Raw genomic sequence first — 25,972 nt, 5'->3', positions numbered from 1 at the left:
TTCTCTATTTAAGTCTCCCTCATTCATGCAATATATTTTTGTCCTAATATTGCAATAATGTTCTCCCTATATAAATATCAGGATGGAGAACATCACTATGTTAAAAGAAGGCTTTGCCAGAGCTTCCTTGTTAATGTATTAACTGTAGCTGTGCACTGTGTTTGAATTTAACCAGGCACTCGACATGCTGTTGCTTCAAAACCCTAATGGCACCTGGCCAAGCTTATTTAGTAACGTGCCACAAGCACTCCTTGAATGTTGTCAAATCAGGAAAGCGGATGGCTTTAATGTATAAAAATAAATTCAGTGCTCCAAGTTGGTAGAACAAGAGGCATCGGATCTCTGAGTTTAGTTTGCCACACTGCAACATTTTAAAAATTCCATATGGTATTAGTAAAAGTCTAAAGGGCAGCATTTTTGTTTTTGGAGCTGAGAATTGTATTTTTTTAATGCAATCAGAGCGAAGTTGCTGGATTACTTGTATCTGTTGCTGCTGCTGCTGCAAGGCTTGTTGTTGTTGCTGCTGTAAGGCAGAGGAGAGCTGGAGTCTCTGCTGAGGAAGGCTTTGCCCACGTCTGTTCACGGCAGAGCCAAGCTGAGACAACACTACGAAAAGGAGAAGGGGAAAGCAGGCAGGTCAAAGAGGTTGGGTGGAGGTTGTCAGGGTTAGGAAAGGAAGACATAGGAATAGAGTGTAACAGAAAGGGGATCAGTAGAATTAATCTCAGAATAAAATCAGAAACAGTGCAGAATAAAGTATACACTGTATAGACACTGTTAGTTGGAACATGCAGTTAGATTATGAAGAGCTTGTGGACATGAAACAAATTTCTCATACTGGTCTTTAAAGCAGACAGTTTAAAGAAATACTCCTTAATGAAGTTTGGTATGGAAGCTTTGTACAGTTTTGGCAGGAATTGTGATTTAGAGCATATTCAGTTTATGAAACTACCATACACAAGACAAAGAAGCAGAAAAGTGCATGCTTTTAATTTGCAAGTCAAATTAAGTGTAGCATCTTTTATGTAATCCATACTCTGTCATGATACCTTGATATGTGATTTGCTTTAATTAGAGTAAGGGGAAGGCTTATATTAAACACCAAACTTCATTCCAGTATGAAATTTATCAATGTCACTAAAAAAAACCAGAAGGAAACTCTGCCACCACATACCTGCTGCTTGAGGTTGCATAAAGCTCCCTACTCCAGTCAGGTTAATAACAGCGGCTTGCTGGGCAGATAAGGCTTGGTCTTGATTGGCTGGACATTGCTCAGCACTCTGGCAAAAATGAGAAGTTTGATACTTATTGTGCCATTGAATGAATAAATTAAAAAAATCAGCATGAAAAGATCTGAGTACCGCTTTTATTTCCCTTTTAAAAAACACATTCTGCTTTTTATAGTGTTAAATGCGGGTAATGGAATGACTATTCAGATATGTAGAGCAGCCATTATGTGCTCTATACTAGCGCTTCTATAATTTTGGATTCTATAACCTGTTTTACATAGATAGGGAATGTTTTCCAGGACATTAGGATTATCTCTGTTCTTTAATAGAAGTCCCATGGCATCTCTGACTGCACCATGGGCAACCTAGTAGTAATAACTATAGTTTAGATCCAATCAGGTGGTACTTCATCTCCTAATCCCACAAGAATCTGTGTTGCACCTGAAATGGTGGTCCACACGCAGTTCACAGGCAAGAATACTAATCACTATAGACCCTAAACATCAGGGGGGAAAGTGAAGATGTTTACATCTTCAGATTGTGCCATCCTTTCTTATCTTAAAAAAACCCACCCCAATAATATTCTGAAAGCAACAACTTCACTCAGGAACAAAATAACTTCCCCCACCTCCATTCATTTCTTACACAGATTGGATCATGAGGGGCTTGATCAAATGGCCGTTGAAATCTATGTGTACTGGATCGTGCGCTATACTAGAGTACCTACATGGAATGAAAATATTGTCTGAGTACATCTTACATAATTCAAACAGACTTTTAACACACACCAGACCAAAAAAAAAATTGTAAGAAGGCAGAACTTGTGACTAAGGCTGCTAAATTGTCATGAGTTATGCAAGATTTCTTCAAGATAACCATGTTAAATAATCACATGAAAAAGAAAACAGGGAAAGAATTCAGCTAAAAATCACTGTACTAAAGAAACAGTGCTATAAGGTTAGGACATACTGAGGATACTATACAATGATGGTACCAACCTCTCACCAAAAACCTACAGAAATTTGTGATAAATGTATGTATATTTTGCACAATGGAATAAAAAGTGTTATTTTGATTATTTCTTCACTAAGCACTTAGATTTCAGCTCAATTTACATGCTTGAAGAAATTAAGTTCATAGTTCAATGTCTGTACGAGGAAATCCTAAGAGTATTGGCTTACTGATCAAAGAACAAAGTAATTACAAATAACAAGAGATTCGATGGTTGGATTCCAAGTGCCTTAAGAATACATCTACAGTGGTCTGCTGTCACACCACCACACATAACAGCTTAAAGACCTGCGTGAACAGAGATGACACTATAGGAGAACTTTTCTACCATGTGGGATTCCAGGAAACTGACATTACCCATTTGGGTAAGGTAATATCTTTTATTGGACCAAGTTCTGTTGGTGAGAGAGACAAGCTTTCGAGCCACACCGAGCTCTTCTTCAGGTCTGGGAAAGGTACTCCCAGTGTCACAGCTACATCCATGGTGGAACAGATTGTTTAGCACAGATAATTAGCACATATTGTAAGAGACCATTCAAGGTAGAGGGGCCTGTTACCTTGTAAGTGAGCTTTTGTCAGTCTTTATGTAGTATTCATAGCCACCCAGCGGTGAAAGTAAGGCGGTACGGGCCAGTATGCCGTGCTGGACTGGACTGGCTTCTCCAGCGATGATTTAAAGGGCCCTGGCGGGGATTTAATCGCCTCCGGAGCCCTGTCGCCACTACCTCAGCCCTAGCCTGAGCCCTGCTGCCCCGGGGTAGTGGCAGCAGGGCTCCCGTGGTGATTTAAAGGGTCCAGAGCTCCGCGGCAGCTGGAGCCCCGGGCCCTTTAATTCGCCCCTGAGCCCCGGGGCTCCCAGCCACCTTTGCAGCTGGTAGCTCCGGGGTGATTTAAAGGCCCTGGAGCTCCCAGCCACAGCCTCTTCTGGTTGAGGCCACGCCCCGCTCAGGACTCTGGCGTACCGGTAAGTCCTTTAAGTTACTTTCACCCCTAGAGCCACCTTACTGATGATTCTTCCATACTATTCAAAATAAAATTATTTTAAGACAAACTGAACTAGGTATCTGGGCTGAAGGCAGAGACTAACTAGCACACACAAAAGGCCTTTGGCCTCTGCAGTAAGACTAGAAAGGAGCTGGTAACTACACTGGCAGAAGGGATACGAAAGTAGAGCAGACTGTACTTTTCCTTTCCCAAACTGGCCACATTGTGGGTACGGTGAGAACTAAATACGCTATCAGATAGATAAAATGTAGGGGAAGGTCTTGATGCCCCAAGGGAAGGGGACTGGGTATATGAGAATGGACTGAGGTTAACTGCTAAACTCTGTTGCAGACTTTTACAAAGAAATCATCTATAAAGATTAACGCCTTTCACAGTGATTGTACTTGCTGCCTCAGCTTTCTATCTGTCTACAATCATCCAAGATTACAATCTACAATTTTAGGGCCAAATGGAGCCCTACCCTTCACTAGCACAAAAATCCCAACTCAATTGTAACGGCTAGGATGTAAGCCAACTGCTGACTGACAGGGTTAGGAAGAAACTTTGGTTATTCTACAGTAGAGGGTTTCATGTGTATTCCTCTAAAGCAGCTGGTACTGGTCACTAAGGCCTTGGCTACACTTGCGAGTTACAACACAACAAAGCAGCCCCAGGCGCCCTAGCTCACTCCCCGTCCACACTGGCAAGGCACGTAGAGCACTCTGACTCTGCGGCTACAGCGCTGCTGGTACTCCACCTCGGCAAGTGGAATAATGTTTGCTGCACCCCCGCTGGAGCACCGCGGCACCAGTGTGAACGAGGTATTGCATTACTGCGCTGTGATCAGCCTCCAGAAACGTCCCGTAATCCCCTTAAGTTAAGTGGCCACTCTTGTCATTGTTGTGAAATCAGCTGCAGGAATGAGGAAATGCCCTTTCAAAGTGTTTCGGAGAAGCTGGCTGCTTATCGGCTCCAAGAAAGCAAACATTTACTGTTTGCTTTGAGTGAGTGAAAGAGAGGCGGGGGGAAGAGGGGGTCTGAACTTACCAGACAGCATGCTGACACACTCAGCCCCCCACAAACCCACTCTCTCTCCCTCCACACACACAACACACTCCCTGTCACACTCCACCCCCCACCCCATTTGAAAAGCACGTTGCAGTCACTTGCATGCTGGGATAGCTGCCCATAATGCACCACTCCCAATGCCGCTGCAAGTGTCGCAAATGTGGCCACGCCAGTGCGCTTGAAGCTGTCAGTGTGGACAGACTGCAGCGCTTTCCCACTGTGCTGTACGGAGGCAGATTTACTGTATTTTCTGGCGTATAAGACTACTTTTTAACCCAGGAAAATCTTCTCAAAAATCGGGGGTCGTCCTATACGCCGGGTGTCGTCTTATAGGGCGGGTGCTGAAACTTCCGAGCCGGACTGGAGAATCTGCGGTCGCCGCATATGGTGGGGGGAGCTCAAAAACGGCCGCGGCCGCATCCCCGCCCGATGACGAGGTGAGGGGGCGCCTCACCGGGAAGGTGTAAGTGAAGGGAGGAGCAAGCTGCAGGCGTCCGGGACGCCCGGGGTATGGAAAAAAGAGATAGAACGGCGCTGTGCCCAGAAAAACACGCCTCTTTCACCCGTCTGGCCCGCCCTTGTATCCTATTACCTCCTTCTCTGCCTCTCAGATCTCGCTCCTGAGGACTGCAGTGAAGCGGCACAGGCGCGCATGTGCGAGATCTGAGAGGCAGAGAAGGAGGTAATAGGATACAAGGGCGGGCCAGACGGGTGAAAGAGGCGTGTTTGCGCTACCGCTCTGATAGTCTTGGAGACAGGGAGGGCTGGGCAGGCAGGGAGAGCTGACCAATCTAAGCAGGCTTTGTATACAACAACCAGCCAATCGCCGGTAAGGTACATCGCTTGCCGTGATTGGCTGGTTGTTGTATACTGGGTACCACATACAGTACAGCACCAATATCTGTACCTGTTCATACAGTATAGCACCAGTACATACAGTACAGTATACAAATGTCCAACAGTCAAAACCCCATCATGGCTCCACCAGCAAGAAGAAAGAAATATGAAGCCAGTTTCAAACTTAAAGTTGTAAACTTTGCCATGGAACATAATAACTGCACTGCTGCAAGACAATATGGAGTAACAGAAAAGATGGTTCGGGACTGGAAAGCAAATGAAAAAGCATTAAAGAGTATGCCAAGGGGTAAGTGTGCATTAAGAAGAGGCACTCCACATTGGCCAGAACTCGAAAAACATGTAGCAGACATGGTGAATGAGCATCGCCAAAACGGTTATGTAGTGACACGAAATAAAATACATTTGTTTGCACTTCAGTGGGCCAAATCTAACCCAGATCACAGCAACAGATTTAAGGCCACTGTATCCTGGTGTACTAGATTCATGGGAAGACATAATATGGTACTGAGGCAAAAGATGAAAATTGCCCCAAAATTACCTGCAGATCTTGATAGCAAAGTAAATAGTTTCCATCGATACGTAATACAACAGCGCACTAAACATGGCTATGCGTTAAGTAGTATTGGAAATATGGATGAAACTCCAATTAATTTTGATATGGTTGGAAATAAAACTGTCCATCAAAAAGGTGAAAAAACAATTTTAATTAAAACAACAGGACATGAGAAGTCCAGTTTTACAGTGGTACTAGGATGCACAGCTGATGGCGCCAAACTGAGACCAATGATTATTTTTAAAAGAAAAACAATGCCGAAATTCAAGTTCCCTGTTGGTTGTTTTGTACATGTGAATGAAAAAGGCTGGATGGATGAAGAAGGGGTAAAGCTATGGCTTGATAATGTATGGAGCAGGCAACCAGGTGGACTTATTCAAAAATGTAGTCTACTGGTTTGGGATATGTTCAGGGCTCATTTAACTCCCAGCACCAAGCAAATGCTTGCAAGACTAAACACAGATGCGGCAGTTATTCCTGCAGGATTGACATCGTTGGTACAGCCACTGGATGTGTGCCTAAACAAGCCATTTAAAGATCGCATTCAAGAACAGTGGAATGAATGGATGGTTAGCGGCGAAAAGTCATTCACAAAAGGAGGAAACATGCGTGCTCCACAGTTGGATGTTTTGTGCAAGTTTGTCATAAAAGCCTGGAATGATATTGATGCAGAAACAGTAATCAAGTCTTTCAAGAAGTGTGGCATATCAAATTCATTAGATGGTATGGAGGACGACTACTTGTGGCAAGATGAAGAGGAAGCCGAAGCTGAGACCACACCATCTGATACGGAATTCGATCCATACGATGACTGCCTTACAAATGTATCACAAGATGTCATTGATGTACTTATGATATCAGATGACGAACAGGAGGATTTTGAAGGCTTTTAAAGGGAAACTGTCACGCCAGCAAAACCTGTAAAAATACCGTAGCTTGCAGTTATGATGGGCGTTGCTAACTCGCCAGGGACTTGCCCGGCACTTGCTCTCTCTCTCTTGTTTGTTATCTTCCTCCTATCATCATCAGTTCCAGTTTGGTTGACAGCTTAGAAAACAAACAGCATGGCAGCTCCCAAGGGTTTATTGTCTTATCCTTCCTTTCAGCTTTAGAGTGAATTAGGAAAAGTTTAATCCACTTGCACTGTTTTATGTTTACATGTTTGATGACAAACAGCCTTATGTTTATAAGTGACAGTTTTCCTGCTAAGTACCTGCATGTCATAAGCATTTGAATTAAAATTACCATATTGAAATCAAATCTGATGTTTTTTAAATTTTTTTTTTTGGTGTTCGTTGGAAGAGGGGTAGTCTTATACGGCGAGTATATCCCAAACTCTATATTTTAACTGGAAAAGTTGGGGGTCGTCTTATACGCCCAGTCGTCTTATACGCCGGAAAATACGGTAATTCTCAACGCTCTACATCTGCAAGTGTAGCCATACCTTAAGAATCGGGACAGTGGACTAACTGGAGCACTACTCTGATGCAGCATGGCAATTCCTGTGCTGTGGTTCTGTGTATGGAGGGGCAAGAACACACTGAATGGCTTCTATCCACATTAGTGCAGGATGATGCAAGACCAGGTTATCTGCCATGTCAAAAAATCACCAAAGGGATAGAGGAGCCAGCTATAACTACAACCTATGTACAGCAGTGGCAACAAAGTGACTGCACTCTTCACGAGGCTTCCTTTCTCCTTAACCTGATTGAGACCTTCTGTGTAAAGGCCATTTACTTGTTGTTCTGGGGAAAAGGAGAGACACCATTTAATCCATGCATTGTAACTGCCACAGAAAACTTCTACAATCTTCAAACTGATCCTGTAACCTCTGAAGGACTCACAGACGTATCTAGATCTCTACAACATTCAGAGATCCCGTTCCTCACAAGTAACTAACAACCTTTCAGTTGTCAATGAAATAGTTAGAAAACGTGGTTTTAAATAAAATATTAGCCCTGTCTTCATGGAGGACTAAATGCATGAGAAATCCAATACCTTAAAATCAGCTCTTTTTTAAGTTAGAGAAAAAAAGTTATGTTTATTTAAAATGCTAAGTTTCCAATACTCTGTAACTAAAAGCCTGCTTACCCAACATGCATGTGAATGTTAAAAAACAAAATTCTCTTCTGATCTGAAATGAACAATTTTTAGGCCAAAGAGGAGATGTTTCTGACAAAGTTAAAAGGGGAGTCAAAGTGGAGCTTAGAATGCAATGGGTCTTTCCACTTTCATTCTACTATATGAATGCTTATTTCAATGTAAGGCTAGCGAATTCATACAAACCTATGCAGCTGATATCCTACAGTAAATGTGCAAGGCATAATACGAACCACCAGAGGGCTACACTATCTTTGCCAGTTCTTTGCTAACTAAAACAAAGTTAAACAATACAGGAATTGTTAGAAGCAAACCATAATGGTCTTTTCAGTATTGGCATGACTACAGAGCTGAAGGGACAGTATACTAACTGGGCAACACAACTTATTTTTATATTCCTAGATCTTGTAAAAGGAGAAATTATGAATGACTTTTACCATCCAAAAATAGATCCTTGTTATTCAGTAAACTAGAATTGTTCATTTTCTCTTCCTTTAAACAACTACTCCAACCAACCACTCACCACCTGAAAGGTATAATCATTTGTGAGTAAACTATGCGGTCCAACAGGTTTCCCATGTATTTATGAACTCAGACTGAGGGTAACTGGCCCACCTGTTCTCCCTGTTCTCGTGGACTAGAGGTTGCAGGCTGCTGGGACTGCTGCTGTGGGGAGAACTGAGAGAGCTGCTGCTGCTGCTGCTGCTGAAGTGGGTTGAAAATAAGTGAGCCACCAGGAAGCTGTTCCAGATTAAAAACAAAAGACATAATTCAATCACATTCATGAGCCTGCCAGACTCCAGGGATGAGCGCAAATAAAGATCTAGATATTAAATTACTTCTTGCAGATATTTTAAAAATGCTGCTGTTTTTGAAAAGGCCTCATTTTTCAGAAATAGTCTGCATAAGTTGTAGCCCTAGATTCCTAGGGAGAAAAGTATATTATTATCATTGTTCTATTTCAATACAATTGTGCAGATTTTACACATTGCTAATAAAAATGTAGGTTAATGGATCCCTGTAACATCAGAATACTTCATTAATTCCATGTTTAAACCATTTTATTTTATTTGGATGAAGGCTTCCTAGTAGTAAATTGTGGAGAATCTGATGCAACAGATATTAATTAAATATGGGGCCTGTTTCCTCTTGCTTACACCAGTTTTACCAACTGCACTGATTTCAACTGAATTATTCTTGATTTATAACAGTGTAAGAGAGGAGATTCAAGAGCATAGCCTGAAATGACAGCGTTAGGTTGTCACTAATATCTTCATAATCTCTCTCTCTCTCTCTCTCTCTCTCTCTCTCACACACACACACACACACACACACACACAAAGAACTGTTACTGCAATATGAAGGTTACACAATTAAACTCAAGGAAGACAAGAAATGTAAAAAAGTTAAGATTCCAAGAGCAATGTTAAATTAGCATACTAAATCCTCCATGGTTTATAATGGGTCGGCAACGTTCGGCACGCGGCTCGCCAGAGCAAGCACCCTGGCGGGCCGGGCCAGTTTTAATTACCTGCTGATGCGACAGGTTTGGCCGATTGCAGCCCCCACTGGCCGCGGTTTGCCATCCCGGGCCAATGGGGGCGGCGAGAAGCCGTGGCCAGCACATCGCTCGCCCGCGTCCGTCTCGCCGCCCCCATTGGCCCGGGATGGCGAACCACGGCCAGTGGGGGCCGCGATCGGCCGAACCTGCCACGTCAGCAGGTAAATAAAACTGGCCCGGCCCGCCGGAGTGCTTACCCTGGCGAGCCGCGTGCCGAACATTGCCGACCCCTGGTTTATAATATATATTTTAGAACAAACAGGGAGGGATAGCTCAGTGGTTTGAGCATTAGCCTGCTAAACCCAGGGTTATGAGTTCAATCCTTGAAGGGACCACTTAGGGATCTATGGCAAAATCAGTACTTGGTCCTGCCTAGTAAAGGCAGGGGGCTGGACTCGATGACCTTTCAAGGTCCCTTCCAGTTCTAGGAGATAATTATAATTAATGGAGATATCCTATTATTATAAGCTGCACATTTAACCAGGACTTGAAGAGTCCATATACAGATATAAATTTGACTTGTGCATTTGTGAACTGCATTGAGTTTAACTGCGCAACCTGACTCTTAATTTACATTTACATTTCATTTCCTAGTGCCACATCCTCTAGTCTACTAAATCCACTATATTCTGTATAAGTGGCATAAAGTGGACTTAAAACAGCTGACTACAGTCAATGGAGAATTCCCGCCTCGGCAGAGGAACTCTCCTCTGACACAGCTGTCTCCTGTGCCAGCCACACCCCATGCTCCTGGCAGCAGGGAGTACAGGAAAGCAGCGTGGGGGATCAATCCTACTCTGATGTAAGGTTCCTGAAGGATCTTGCACCACTGGTGTAATTTAGAGCTGCTCCTTTGCAGCTCTAACTTGTGCTGGGCCTGATAGCTGCCCCCGACCCCGCCCTGCATTTGATCAGAGCTCAGATGCAATCAAGAAATCTCCCCCTTGGGTTTTATTTTTTGTTTATTCAGAGTTTGTAAACTCCTTGTCTAGAACTATTTGTGTTGCCTAGCTTTCTATTTCTGATAGTAGAGACTGCAAGTTCCTTGTATCAATTAGTAACCCAGCTGCACATGCATAGTTCATCGTTCTTAAGACCTATGCTGGTTAATTTACAGGGGATTTCTATTGCACTGTTAATTTTGCAGTTTTCAAACAATCATAACTAAAAATGAAAACAACTACTTTTCAGTGAAAGCAAAAACAAAAGCTTAAAAATTGATTTTTTTTTATGCAATTAGCCACTTGAATTCAAGTTTAAATTTCACTATTTCTACAGCTTATTTTATGTCATTCAAGACTGGTTGATTTGTTAGTGGGGAAAGGATGGCCTCCGGTTTGCTGTTCTATAGACTGATTTTAGTTATCATTTAAGGCACCTATTCTCTTAGTACAGACCTTTTCTTGTCTTATGCATTCAAATTAAAATAATAAAATGAAACACTTTCAATAAATGGCATGTCTCGGACCACCTGGCTCCAAGGAGCTGGAGGTCTATGTGACCAAAAGCACTAATCAACACATCTATATAGAATTATGCAAACAATTATTAATGTGTCCAAATACATTAATTACCTGTAGTAGATTTAAGGGCCGAAGACCTGAAGCATTTTTTAAACCAAAAGGGCTGCCTGTTAATTAAAAGTAGGCAACCATTACTTAGTTAGATGCACATCATCAAATCAAATACATCACACCACACCATGCCAATGGGATTATTTCTAAATACTCCAAGCTTGCAGCATGGCAAGGTTAAGTTTTATACTTTAGCAGAATATTGTATTTTCTCTGTAGAACTGTAAATTGCACGATTATCTAGACGCAGCTCAGGGGAACAGACTGATTAGAAAGGAAGTTCTACCAGTATTAAACATGGTACATTGCAAATACTACTACTGTGTTTGGACAAGATAAAGTATGCAGAGAGCATCCTCCCAGATGTTCTGTAGTTCTTCCTCTATTTTTAAAATACATTACAGTTTGCATCCCACACATGGATATGTCTGGAATCCCAATGAAACAGCAGTTACTGATAGCTGCATTAGAGAAAGGAAAATATTGAAATGCTGCAAATTATAATGGCTTTTTTTTTTAAGATCTCCAAGTCCAAAAGCATTTCTGAGAGGATAAACATCTAACAAACATTAGGTGTTTTTCTGTCCTGTTTTCAAAAAGGTTGGAGCCTAAGAACTTAAACACTTCTCATTTATGAATGTTGAAGCATATTGATTTCTACCGTAATATTTTATGGCAGTTAAGAAGCTAAAAACATACCTAGATTAAAACACAGTCTAGTAAAAGAATAAGGGCCTGAAGCACTGAAGTGTGGGTCCTCTTCCTAAATTCTGGGATGTTTTCATATTTTACTTTTCTTCTAGTAGTGATGATTGCCATAGTCACTTCTGAACTTGCAACGTAACCTACCTCAGAAACTCCCCCTGATGGGTGATCCAAATGTATAACCAGATATATAATACATCTCCCTAACCTAACCTAGGGTTGCCAGGTGTCCAGTTTTCGACTGGAACGCCCGGTCAAAAAGGGACCCTGGAGACTCCAGTCAGCACCGCAGAGCTAAGGCAGGCTTCCTGCCTGCCATAGCGCCGCGCGGCTCCCGGAAGCAGAGGCATGTCCCCGCTCAGGGCTCCTAGGCGTAGAGGCAGCGAGGGGCTCCTTGCACTGCCCTCACTCCAAGCACCAGCTCCGCAGCGCCCACTAGCCAGGAACTGCGGCCAATGGGAGCTCGAGGGCGGTGCCAGAGGGTGGGCTGCACACAGCTGCCTGGCCATACCTTGGAATAGGAGCCGGAGGGGGGACATTCCGCTGCTTCCGGAAGCCACCTGAGGTAAGCGCCGCCCGAAGCCTGCACCCACTCCTGTGCCTCAACCCTCTGTCCCAGCCCTGATCCCCCTCCCACCCTCCGTACCCCTCAATCCCAGCCCAGAGCACCCTCCTGCACCCTTAACCCCTCATCCCCAGCCCCCGCACCCCCAACCAGAGCCCTCACTCCCTGGCGCCCCAACTTCCTGCCCTAATCCCCCTCCCACCCTCCGAACTCCTCATCCCAGCCCGGAGCACCCTCCTACACACCAAACCCCTTATCCCCAGCCACACCTCAGAACCTGCACCCCCAGTCAGAGCCCTCACATCCCCCTGCACTAGCCTGGAGCCCCCTCCTGCACTCCGAACCCTGCAGCCCCAGCCCAGTGCCCCCTCCTGCACCCTGAACTCCTCATTTCTGACCCCACCCTGGAGCCCGCACCCCCAGCCAGAGCCCTCACTCCTCCCGCACCCCAACCCCTGGAGCCAGCCTGGTGAAAATGAGTGAGAGACTGAGGGTGGGGACAGCAAGCGACAGAGGGAGGGGGGATGGAGTGAGCAGGGGCGTGGCCTTGAAGAAGGGTTGGGGCCTCGGATGAGGGGCAGGGCAAGAGTGTTCGTTATTGTGCAAGTAGAAAGTTAGCAACCCTAACCTAGCCCCTTAAAATAACTACTTCAGACACACTCAACCTCAGCTGACCTGGGGACTAAGAATGTAGAGATCATCCCCAAATTCAGTAAGCCTGCATCCTAAAGGGACTTAGGTGCCAGATGCTCAGATTTAGGTGCCACAGCAATCTACAACACCAGCCCCCCTCAGCTGCCATCTAAACGTAAAAGTTGCCTAGGCATCTAAGTTTCTGCCTCTGGTCATGCGCACCTCACATATGTTGCACACCTCTGCCCCAGTGTGATCTGCAAACCAGGAAAAGAGAGGCAAGCAAATGCCTATCTTGCCTTTGGGCCTGATCCAAACATACTCCAAACACACCTGCCGGATCAGGCTCCATTCAAAATCCAGCAGTGGCAGGGCCACCTCACTTATAACTTCTAACACAGTGGTCTGAGCACTCACCTGAATGTGGGAGACCTAGGTTCATTCTCCCCTCTGCCTGAGGGCTAGAAAATATTTGAACACGGGTTTCCCACCTCTCAGGAGAGTGCTCGAACCGCTGAGCTGTGTTATTCTGATGTGGGCTCACCCTCAGTCTCTCCAGTTGAGGCTGTTCACTTTGGATAAATAGTCATTGGGCCAGAGAGAGAATGACCCTACAGCCTGGCAGATAGCACACTTACCTGGGTCCAGTCCCCATGCTCCAATGACTTTATAATTATTCATCCACAGTGAAACAGCTTTGACAGGAGAGACTAAGGCAGACCCATAGCAGAAGGTCCCAAAGCCTAGTGGTTAAGGACATGGAAGACCCCTCTTCAAATCCTTTCTCCCCATCAGTTGGGATGGGAATTGAATCTGGATCTCCCACATTCGGGATGAGTGCTGTCTCCACTGGGCTACCACCTCTTTCTATCTCTAGGGAGGGGTTTAAGACAAACTCCTCTCATCAGAATCTCCCATTGGCTAGTTAGACAGCTCCCCATCTAGTATGCCGGCTTTTGTGGATCCCATTCTTAGGCACTTATTTCCCCTCCCCCCCCCGCTTCATTGCATAGGGAGTCTAGGTGCCTAACTTAGGCCTTGTGGATGCCAATGTTGTTCTTGTGATTTTTCTAGGCACCTGAGTGTTGCAATGCCTAAGTCCCTTTGTGGATTCAAGCCTGAATGTACACACTATCCATTCACTGGCGCGCACAAATTCTTGTTGAACTCTTCTGCCCACTGTGGTTAAAGGGCTCTTGCTATTTAACCTGATCTGAATGTTCCTCGTGACAGCTTTTTAGCTGATTCATACTAACCTGCTTGAGAGGCAGACTGCATTGCAGCTGGCAGTGCACTTGGCACCAGACCTCCTGATGGTAAAATGCCACTCAGATTTATACCTGCAGGGGTTATGGCACCAGTATTACACCCCAGCATGGGGTTTGAGCCACTCATCAATGTCTGTGCTCCACTGTAGAAGAGGAAAGAAAACACATTAAATCCAAGTGGCACAAATGTGTGTGAACAACTAGATTTTTGCCTTCCAGTCTTTAACAACACAATCAACAGTTCACTCTAAATGAGGTTATATTTAAGGTGACTGATCAGAACAACATTTATAGTCACCCTATTGATTAATTCATCACAAACTAACATTAAATGAATGTTAAAGCTGAGTGTGAAACATGCTCCGTGTTCTCCACAACCCAGACATTTAGAAAAACATATAAAGGAGTATCATAAAGTACCTAGGATTTGGAATATATAGGTCCATATCCTACCCTCCTTCTGTGTACACAACTCACTGTGATATCAATGATCACAGGAAGAATAAAGTGTACAGGTTCTTTTATTCTAAGCCTGCAGTGTTTCCAAATACAAAGACTAACACAACCTTAAATACAGCAGCACTGACAGGACGTAAAAGCTGGAGAGTAGGCTCATGTTTTCCTTCAGCAACTTGAAAAAATCTGTTTAATGGATTTGGAGTGATGAGTTGCTGCGGGAGAGTTCAGATGAGTAATTCACACATCTGACATCGTTAGGGTACACTCTGTGTTTTACACAGCAAATAGCAAAAGCTACTTTAAGTTAATAGAAATCTACCTTGGTAATAACAGAATAAATTCCACTGTTGGCAGAAGTGCTTTTAAAAAATACAGAATAATATTTAAGTCTCAGAATAAGTGTAAAAATGCTTAATAAAGTCAAGTACTCATAAATCAGATTCACTGACGTTCCATTTAATAGGCAACAGGTTTAAAACAAACAAAAAGAAGTATTTTTTCACACAACGCAGTCAACCTGTTGACCTCTTTGCCAGAGGATGTTGTGAAGGCCAAGACTATAACAGTGTTCAAAAAAGAACTAGATAAATTTATGGAGGATAGGTCCATCAATGGCTATTAGCCAGGATGGGCAGGGATGGTATCCCTAGCCTCTGTTTGCCAGAAGCTGGGAATGGGCGACAGGGAATGGATCACGTGATGATTACCTGTTCTCTTCATTTCCTCTGGGGCACCTGGCATTGGCCACTGTCGGAAGACAGGGATACTGGGCTAGATGGACCTTTGGTATGACCCAGTATGGCCATTCTTAAGTTCTTATATTATAAACATTTTACACAGTGTTTCACTCACAGGGGCTTTTACACAGAATTTTGTCTGATTATTTTTAATTTGGAATGGTTTGCATATTCCATCTCCTCTTTCATAATGATTAATAAAAAGATAACATTCAAGTGGAAAAATTGTAAGAACAAAATCTCAAGAGCTATCATAGTTTTTGTAGCTAGGTAAGTTCTAGTGTAATTAAACCCTATACATCTTAAAAACTCAAAGTACACAGTTCAGTGGTTCTCATTCAACTTCATCAGCATTCAAATACTGGGTTTCTTCTGTTTGAACACCTCATAAAACTGCATTAACTGAATTATGCCATTACATGGAGAAATGATACATTTCCGTTGGACATTTTGAAAAAAACCTGGCTTAATGAATATTGAACATTTCTGTAAATCAACATAAGGTAGGTTGTTAAGAAGCCATTAAAAATAAAGTGAACTTACCACACAGAGCCCACTACATTGATGAAGTTAAGTCCTGCAGGGTTTGCCATGACCTGGGTGGAGGTGGTTCCTGTAGTAATGGATGTTACCATGGTGGAAAGAGGAATGGTCATTACAGGCAATGCCTGGCTCAGAGACATTTGCTGCTGAGCAAACGGGGTTAACAAAGTGGGCTGAGGGGTGAAGCCTGAATCTTGGGGAGTAGGGGTGGCAGAAGGGGTAATAGGAGTTGAGCTCTGAGCGTCAGGAGGGTGTGGGGTCGATGAAGGGGTGTTGGTTGGAGTAGGAGTAGATGGTTTAGGAGTTCCAGACCCTGCTCATTGAGAAAAATAAAAAGTGCTAGTTTGTTATAAAAGGCCAGTCCTTTTGTAAAATAAGGTTAATGGAATCTTATTTAGCACTGACAATTTGTTCCAGTTTTTTAAAGCAGTAAACTGCAAGTGTTAATTTCTACCCATGACACACGAGTGTTGCTGCACTCGCTCATTATTAAAGATGCAGTATATCACACAGAAACCCCATTGCCATGCTTAACTCTTTAACCAAAACATAAATTTGTATCGTCCATTAAGCCCTTTTAAAATTTATAGTGCACTAAATCATGACTGTTGGAAATATTTTTAAGTCAATGTAGTACAATTTTTCTGAGTGATCATTTTAACCCAGTTAATGGTTTTGATTCTAAAATGTCAAATATATAGGCTGTATGTACTGTCTGTATAACAGAATCATGCTAAAACATATGGAAAACAACAGATTCAACAAAGAACAGACAGTTTCAGTGATCAAATGGGGTCAAAGGTAACCATCTAAATTCTATTAAATAGATATCGATAACTGTATTTGCCAGATTTCAGTCAAATCACAAAAGAGAAAATAAAGTAAATGCTTTTTGCAGGAGATAATACTGCATCTTTAAAAGTTACTGTGTAATTCCTTCTGCTTAAATGTAGAATGTATAGATAAATTTGTTGTGAATGCAGTATGCACAGTTTAACAATAGAAAAAAACAAAAAACAGAAAAAGTAAAAAAAAACAAAAGCTCTTGAGGTGTTCTCTTTTTTAGCTTTCATGTCCTGCAGAAAGAAAGGAAAGAAATGTGAATGTCCAAAAGCTGTGACCAGAGCTTTACTTACAGTAACAACTGTGTGCAGTAGATTTACATAATCCATACCAGCAACATAAAAAAGTGTGAATAGAACTGTTAGAAAATTTACAAAATCTTTCTTATGTTTTTCTTTGTGCAAAACAAGAAGGCAGAAAAATTACACCTTTTGAGCTATTCAGAAGATTTTAAACTATTTAATGCAAAAAACATAGTATATCACTGTGCAGCATACGGAAATGTTCAGTGTGCAATTATTCATAAAAAAATGGAAAACTATAGCTGTGGTTTCTTTCGCTGTACAAATCTGTTCATGAAAGGCCTCAAGACGCATATTTTAAAAATTGTTTATGATCTATAATTACAATAATCCTGTCATTAATTAAAAAAAAATCAAACTTAGATGTCACTCATTTTAGAAAATTACATTTTAACACCTTACATTATGGTGCTATAATAATCATTATTACACTTTAGTAATCAGCAATGATTTGTAAAACAGTGTTGGAGTGTTGTAAAAAATCATCTCATAGTTTATTGTATTGCCACCTTGGGACTGATCAGGTTATATACATACATAGAGATACAACTGTACCAGCTCCTATGACATTTAAAAAGAATCAGTTGCTTAAATTATGTAAATGCAAATTGGTCTCATATACTGTTATTTTTACACTGGAGGAAAGAACCACACTTTGGAATCTTATATTGTCACATTAGCTATCAGGCTTTTAAAAAAAAGAGAGAATCATACTGGTCGCATAAAATGTATTAAAACGTATACACAAAGGGTGCATACATATATATATACAGAAAAACAAACACAATTACAGTAAACATAAAATACATACAGTCAACAAGAGACCTGCCTGAAGCTTTCCACAACGTATACAATTTAGAGTACACTGTACATTTAAGTTTCACCATTCCACTGGTTAAGTTTATCTCAAGACATTATGCAAAAGCCTAAGATTTAATGGAGAATTTAGTTCGTGACTCACTTTGTGAAGAGCTCGCAGGAGACATGGCAGCTGGAGAAAGCATGCTAACTTGACTAAGATCCATAGACTGTTTCCGAGAAAGACTGGGAGGCTTAGAAGGAGGAGGAGGAGTTGGGGATTTTAGGTGGCCACTTGACTGCTGTGGACTAAAAATATTACCTGAAAAAGCACAATTAACACACGTTATGGTTCTGTGGAGGGATGTTAGTCAGAATATTTTCCATTATATACATCCTTGAACAATACTGTTTAATCAGAAAGCAGTAAGATCAGCTTTGAAAAACGCTCTCCATGACCTATAGAGGTAAAGTTTTTCCATTATATTTAAAATTATTACTTTAAGTAGTTAAACCTCACACTTCAAAATAAGGGAAACAGACAGAAGGAGGGAGAGGATAAAAAGCTAAAAAGTATTTACCTGAAGAACTACTTCCTGAACTTGAAGGTAGTTTGATGGGAGGAGGTCGATGTTTTACACCTTTCCCCAATACTGAAGACTGCACAGACCCTGATAGACTCTCTGGCTGCTAAGAAGAAACAGAAATTCAAGATATATTATTCCAATATGAGATCACATCATACATGCTAGAAATAAGTAACTATTAAATTAAAGCATTTCTATTGGAATTCTAAAATAAAGCAATTTTCAGGAAGTGGTCTCCCTTTGTGGGAGACATTAGAAACACAATCTGTGATACTTTTCAGATGCAGTTTTTTCCAGGAGAGGCCTCCAACCCGGTGGCAAAATTAAAATAAAACAAACAATGGGAATTATATTGCTTCATTCCCTATCCTGAATTCATTGCTAATGACATCCCAGGAGTAGAAGAATGACAGACATACTCTTGAAAGAAAGGAAAACTTGGTCTTACCGATAAATTTGTCTGTCAATCCTGACCCACTCGGGATTCAGGGTACAGAATCAGAGTATGGGAACAGGAATATAAATACTTGGGTGAAATCCTGGCTCCACTGAAATTGATGGAAGTTTTGCCATGATTGCACCATTATATTTAGAATGAAGGTATTCTGCTTTTTGTTTTACCAATTATGAACAGAATTTTTTAAGATGAATTAATAAAGTTCAAGTATTGCCTTACAGCTATTCAAATATGTAGTCCTGAATTACAAATGGCAGGCTACCGAGAAGTTGGCTGTAATTGCCTCTAGATCCATGCAACTACTAGTTCAGATTGTCAGACAACCTGTTTCAGGGAAAATAAATTTACAGGTTAAGGCCAAATATTTAATTTACATGCATGGAGTATAAATTCAGAATAAAAGAAGTATTATAAACATAGTGTCTGTGCTTTCAGGTTCAGGGAGATGACAGAACACACAGAAGACAATATCAGATATACAACTTCAAAAACTCAATTTATTATTTGCATATTTATTTTTATTATTCTTAATAAAATTAGTGCTTGATATTTTCCCTCCCTGTCAAAGGAGTCAAAAGACTGTGACAGAGGAAATTAAGTCAGCCTTCATCAGTGCCCTAGAAAAAACACCTGGTTAACTTTAACAATAAAATTAACCACATCACTAAAAAAAGTTAGAAGAGTAATTTCAAAAGTTTTCTTAGCTGAATTATGGTTCCTCTGAAGTTCTTTTCAAGTTGGGCACACATGCTAAGAGCTGATGCTTAGCTCTTTGTATTTTACAGAGTATACAATTCTGTGGTCTTTAATGGCTCTGAAAAGCAATCAGACACTATTTTCCTTTTATGCGCTTCTATTTTTTTCTTTAAAAATCCTTTAAGTTCCAGTTGATGATAACCCTAAAGACTTAGTTTTTATTTTTACTTTTTCAAACTCTTTCTTCACTACTCAAGATAACTGCTTTACCATCCATATAGGATTAGATAGTCAAAAAAGAAGGTGATCCGTTGCTTCCTTGCTATGACTCTGACGACTCCGGCAGAACTTTGTTCATGGCTAGCAAACTGGACAGCTTTATTTATCTATTTAAAAAGAAGGGATGCCATAGGGGAGAACATAGATAGCCAGAAGGAAAGGACCAGCAAAGCAGCAAATGCTAGCTGAGGTTAAAAAAAGAACTAGAGTAGTGGGATCAATCTAAAATGCTCAGCAGAGATAACAAAACAGATGGCCTGAGGGGTCCATCAGCACCAAACTTTCAGCTACGGGAATTCCTGCCAGACATGCACAGAGGAATACACTCCAAGAGCATGTATCCCTTAGAAGAGGCGTAGGCAACCTATGGGACACGTGCCAAAGGTGGCATGCAAGCTGATTTTCAGTGGCACTCACACTGTCCGGGTCCTGGCCACCAGTCCGGGGGGCTCTGCATTTTAATTTAATTTTAAATGAAGCTTCTTAAACATTTTAAAAATCTTATTTACTTTACATACAACAATAGTTTAGTTATATATTATAGACTTATAGAAAGAGACCTTCTAAAAACGTTAAAATGTATTACTGGCATGCAAAACCTTAAATTAGAGTGAATAAATAAAGACTCGGCACACTCCTTCTGAAAGGTTGCCGACCCCCTGCCTTAGAAGGATGTTGTCATTTTGAAATCTAATAAAAAAAATCTCCAAACCATTTTTATGAAGAGTTAACAGTTCAGGCATTACGCCTGCCTCCAAGTTCCCTTGCCAATTTTTAGATTGGTTTTAGAACTGTATTTTCCTGTCTTTAAAAATGCTTTTCTCTGCTCTGCTGCTGTATGAAAGACCTTGATGAACTGAAAAAATGGACTATACATAGCATTATCAAAGACACATTTAAAAAAAAAAGAAAAATCTGAGAAAAGCATTTTTCTCTAATTTCTTCCATTACAGACTTGTAATAACAGTAGGTTTAAAAACTTCAGACAGATGTTTGTCCTTTGAGTCCCTTTAGGGAACTGTAATTACTCAATAAGCAATTGTAAATGTAAGAAAGAAACATTGAGCAAACTCACTTCCATTTCCTTCCCTGGAGAAAGATGACTTAGGTTGACTGATCCACCTGAATTATGAACCATCTTCACTGGACATTTAGCTTCACTTTGAACTAGTTCCTGGTATTGGTTCACTACCCTGAAATACACCACTAAAGACTTCAGCACAGGATTTGAAAAAGGATTAACAATTTTGCACTATTTTTAACATTATACTGTTTGTTCTAGATGTAGATTAACTTTATTATATTCTAAATTTTCTTTGCCTACTTACTACTGTTTCACTATTCTGAAATGCAAACTGCAAGCACTTAGATAAAATGGTTTGAATTGTGATTCAGTTTTACTTTAAACTTCAGTAAATTGATCTGCAACATAATAACATTGTATAGAAATATGAACTCCCTTACAGAGACAGCTGATACCACAATATTTTAATTTTTTCTATCAGTTTGAAGAATAAAATATCCACTTGTGTGCAGCAGTGCTTCTCAACCAGTGGGTTGCGATCCTCAGTGAGGATACCAAAGGCAATCAGGGCTGTTGCGAGCCACTAAAAATCCCATTACACTCTAAAGCAAAGACAATCTCTCTCCAGTACTGCCATGACACCTTTACCCCTCAAGGTCAAGTATGCGGTCAGTCTTCTTGAAACACAAATAAATTATATAGGCTTATCATTGTTACATTTTTCACTCCTACTTTTATAATAAATGTAAGGGGGTTGTGAAATTTTTTTGACTTTGAACTAGGGGTTACCATCCTGAAAAGGTTGAGAAACATAAGTCTGGAGAAATCCACTGAGTATGGGAGAAGTCTACTTTATGTTTTATAATGAACCACAGCAGACAACCGTAAACCTTCTATAGCTAAAATATATTGGGGGGACTATTTTTCTTCTTGCTCTAGGAGTGATAGAATACTTATCACAATGCTAAATCAATATTGCCTGAATAAAAAATATTCAACTGAGAAGAAGTTTGACACTACAGTTAAAGTTCAAAAGAACCACTCTCTTTAAAGCTATACTTGATAGCAAATTTACTTGTACAAAGTCTCACAGCCAAACTCTTCTCTTGAATGCTCTTGCCAGACTAGTGCTGATGGGTTCATCCAAAGGCATAGTATGGTCTTCAGAATTTAACAGAAAAATGGGACAAGGTGTGTGGAGTTACTCTCTTTCCCCCACCCTTCCCACAAATGTAAAGTGCAAGAGATGCAACGTTTTTAGTCTTGTTGCAGATCTTGACTGTTTCTATTTAATATCCATGTCACATGCCATTGCTTCCATGGTAATGAAAGTAAGGTACATTATGGCTGAAACGGACAAACTCGGGCTGTAAAAAAAGAAAGATATGAACTACTTACCTTTCAGCATCAGTCTTGGAACCAATAAGGAACCTAAATGTAAAACATAAAACAATGTAGTTATTATTTTTGGAATTCAAAAGCTTTCCTCAAAGATCACAACTCTGAAAAACAGCAAATAAACCACTCTCTTTTGGAACGGGACTCTCTGCTGCCAGCTAATTGATGAGAACAGTTAACACTTAAGTCTTACTTGGTGGGCTGGAGACTTCGGAAAGTATAAAACACTAACCCTGCTTCATAATCACTAATAGAATATATTTAGAGGGACACAATTAAGGTTGACAAGAATTTGGGGGTTTTATTGTGATACCGTCCCTTTAAAAGTGAATCTACACCAATGTAAAAGACAAAATAATACTAGTTTTATATATACCTAAAAACAGGAAGTGGCAGTTTGCTATAGATTCTATGCTGTTAAAAGTAGCATTGCATATTGTTTGTATTAAGCACTATGGCATTATATATTTGGTTTACCATTTAGTAAACAAATGTAACAATTTGCTCATATAAGGAAAAAATGTAAGAGCTCCAGCAATTAGCTATTCATATTGCTAAGAAAGAAGGATTCAGTCTGAAGTAAATATATTTTAAAAATAGAACATGAAATCTGTTTCACTAATATCATTTTAATGTAATACCCATACCCCTTAAAGGAAGTTTTTTGGTCCAATTCAGACCAATTTAGGAAATTAGCATGGAAATTATAACCAATATAAATCAAGGATTACAGATCTCCCAGGTTTTTCCCAGTAATCTACTATTTTTTCTCTCTTTGTACAGTTCTCCTGGGAAATATGACCAATCTATTGCTTCTTCTGGCTCATGCAGATTCATGGTGTGGAGAGGATTTCAGATGCAATGAGAGTGTGATTTGGGTGTATGTCAAGAAACACCAAAGCACTAGAATGTTAAAAGAAATGTTTAGTTTTCCTGATTTCTCTCATTATTTATCTTTCCCAATCATGCTTTCTCACAAGATGTAGCTCTAAATAAATATTTCTAGTTTGTTAATCACGTTCACATTTTACTGAAAAATTTATCTCATTCCATTCAGATAAGAAATTTGCAATGAGAATTGTTAGGGTTAATTCAGAATTATTCATGTTGTTTCCATGGATTCAAAAAGCAAACTACTTTACAGGAAAATAAGGGGAATACATTTTTTGCATCCCTGACTTTTGAGGCTGGAATTTTCAAATGGAGCCAGAGACTTAGGGAACCAAATCCGAATAAATTCTAAATTAACTTTTAATAATAATTATAAATAGTTTAAATAAATAGTATAAATAGTTTATTTACTAAACTAATAGTTTACTATATTATAGTATAAATAAAAATTAAATAATAAATAAATTATTAAATTAACATTGTGCACCAAACTGGTATTTTCAAAGGAGCCAATTTCAATCAAAAATTCCCTTAGGTGCCTTTGAAAATTCCAGTTCCAGTGCACAACCTTTAGTGACTTCTTAAGATTAGCACAGAGCTCTATAAAATAAATGGGCATAGATGGAGACAAGGGTTAAAAATAACTAAAACTTGGCAGTATGAAATGGTTAAAATTAAAAAGTAAAAGAGAAGGATTAAACACTAGGTAACTATACAAAATAGTAGCAGTTAACAAAACCTGATCCTGCTAGCTGCTTTGTGCAAGTGGGCAGACCCTTACATCCCATTGAAATCAATGGAAGTCTGCGCAGGTGCAGGGTCGAAGTATCCAGAGCACCTTGCAAGATTGGAGCCTAAAATAAGAACTAACAACGGGTAGGTAAAGGGACAGCTGCAGCCAGCTATATATAGTCAATATATTTTAAAACAGAATTATGAACATATGTACCAGTCATCATCCTTGTTCGTGATTGTAAACCCTTTGGATAAAGGACTGTGTCCCTTCCTATATGTTTGTACAGTGCCAGACACATTTTCAGCACGACCATAATGTAAGTACTGAAAATAGGAACACCACTGGAAACGTGTCATGGAAATGTCTTCAATTGTCCCTCCAAATGGAGATTTTTGTTCCACTATAACTTTAATGTGGGAAGATATGAGATTCTTGTGGTTGTATCTGAATTTATGCATTACACAATTTACTACTTTTCTTTTTAAGATGACATTGGCACATGTAGGTTAAATATTTTTAAATTTCTGAAATGAAATCCTTAAACCACATTTTTAGTTTTCTAGTGTAATTAGGTACACATTTGTCAGTATGATCTAAGCAGGTAAATATGTCTGGTTTTCCCTCAATTATCATAGAATAGACCTTTTTAAATATACACACTACTTACTGTGATGGAGTTACTGGGCTGTCATTCTCCTCACTGCCTTTGAACGTCTGTATTTTACCATAGTACAGCGGATTACCAAGGGACTGAAAAATGGTCAGTTTTGTTTTCTGAAGTTGATTACCAACTTCACATTCAAACACATAATCATCTCTTATCTCCTAAAAGACAGAACGACATTATACGTAGAATCTTTTCAAAAACAAGTCAACAGAAAAGGCTGATCAATATATGTCAGAAGTCTACAAAATACAAATTGCAAGTAACACAATCTAGTAGTCCCTAAATGTCACTTTGCTCAGCTGGAATGGAAAATGATTTCCAGAAGAAATTCTCTAACTAACAGGATGGGAGAGATAAATAAGTTACTTAAAAAACAAGAAACATAGAGAACCCATAACTATTTATGATAGATATTGGAAGTGCAGACAGAAGAAACACATCTAAAAGTAGACACACAAGGTGGGTGAGGGAATATCTGTTATTGGACCAACTGTAAATGGTATTATCTCACCCACCTTGTCTCTCTGATATCCAGGGGCCAATAAGCTACAACACTGCAAATATCTAAAAGTAGTTATATACACAACACAGAACAATGGTTGACTAGGATGCCATAGGGATGAAAATTAGGTACTACAAGAAAAGCATACTGCCAAGATGGTAGATTTTTGGTAACATAAAGTAACCTACAAGGACAAAGAGATGGATGCTGAAGATAAAGAGGGCACAGTATGTTGGCGATTCCATTATGAAGTATCTATAAACTGGTTTCTAATTAACTTAAGCATTTTCTTGTGTATTGGATCATGCAATTTGCTGCTGATCTATAGGTTTCATTGGGACAGTGAAGGAAAAAAACCTGTAGAGCATTCTGCCTAAAATAGCTCTATGTGCTGATGTGCTACAGGGGTTAGACTAGATGACCCTTGTGGTCCCTTCTAACCCTATGATTCTATGACCTCCCTTCCAGAATCTACTGCAAGAGTTATTACTGTAAAGGCAGCTCTCCTGACTCACCCATTACATGAGGATTAGAAACAAGACAAAGGTGTACTGAAAGCAAGAAACACTGCTTCTTGTAAATTATTACATTTTTGTTACTACAGTAGTGGCAGCAGCTTCTCAAAGTCCTGCTATTATACAGGGAAATTACAGTACTTTGGCTAGCTGATTATTGCAATGTGGGTAGGCAGTTTTGGCAAAGCCAAAATTCCATTGCATCATACTCACACTACAAAACTGAGGTTAAGGACTGGAATTTAAGAGTAAATTATTTTTACTATTTTGTGTGCCAATGAGTAATAAATTACAGTTATTCTTTTAGTTTGATAATCACCCCAATGCACCAATGTGTGAAATCACACTTCCCCGTGACAATCTCCCTTCCAAATTTTTATAGAAGACTAAACTGTAGAAAAAAATGTTCTTTATGATCTCATTTACATT

The 25,972-nt window shown here is 40.3% G+C and overlaps 1 protein-coding gene across 41 annotated transcripts in view; it reads right to left on the bottom strand.

Annotated features, from left to right (window-relative positions):
• The window catches only part of SUPT20H (SPT20 homolog, SAGA complex component), a 60,949-nt gene that overhangs the window by 865 nt on the left and 34,112 nt on the right, over positions 1-25,972 (bottom strand). For 10 of the 41 annotated variants that reach the window (XM_005286576.4, XM_042842774.2, XM_024104886.3 and 7 more), the window contains 11 exons: positions 24,527-24,684; positions 22,233-22,265; positions 20,886-21,003; positions 18,373-18,481; positions 17,955-18,113; positions 15,849-16,161; positions 14,098-14,252; positions 10,939-10,994; positions 8,419-8,544; positions 1,175-1,280; positions 479-606 (listed from right to left, as the gene is read on the bottom strand). In XM_005286576.4, coding sequence (XP_005286633.2) covers positions 479-606; positions 1,175-1,280; positions 8,419-8,544; positions 10,939-10,994; positions 14,098-14,252; positions 15,849-16,161; positions 17,955-18,113; positions 18,373-18,481; positions 20,886-21,003; positions 22,233-22,265; positions 24,527-24,684 — 1,461 coding nt within the window. The remainder of the gene's footprint in view (positions 1-478; positions 607-1,174; positions 1,281-8,418; positions 8,545-10,938; positions 10,995-14,097; positions 14,253-15,848; positions 16,162-17,954; positions 18,114-18,372; positions 18,482-20,885; positions 21,004-22,232; positions 22,266-24,526; positions 24,685-25,972) is intronic. The other 31 variants (XM_024104908.3, XM_065581306.1, XM_008167907.4 and 28 more) reach the window with 13 other exon arrangements.

The sequence above is a fragment of the Chrysemys picta genome, chromosome 1 (assembly GCF_011386835.1).
Source record: "Chrysemys picta bellii isolate R12L10 chromosome 1, ASM1138683v2, whole genome shotgun sequence".
NCBI lineage: Eukaryota > Metazoa > Chordata > Testudines > Emydidae > Chrysemys > Chrysemys picta.
The sequence above is the reverse complement of the archived record's forward strand: the minus strand, read 5'-3'. Positions and strand labels throughout refer to the sequence as shown.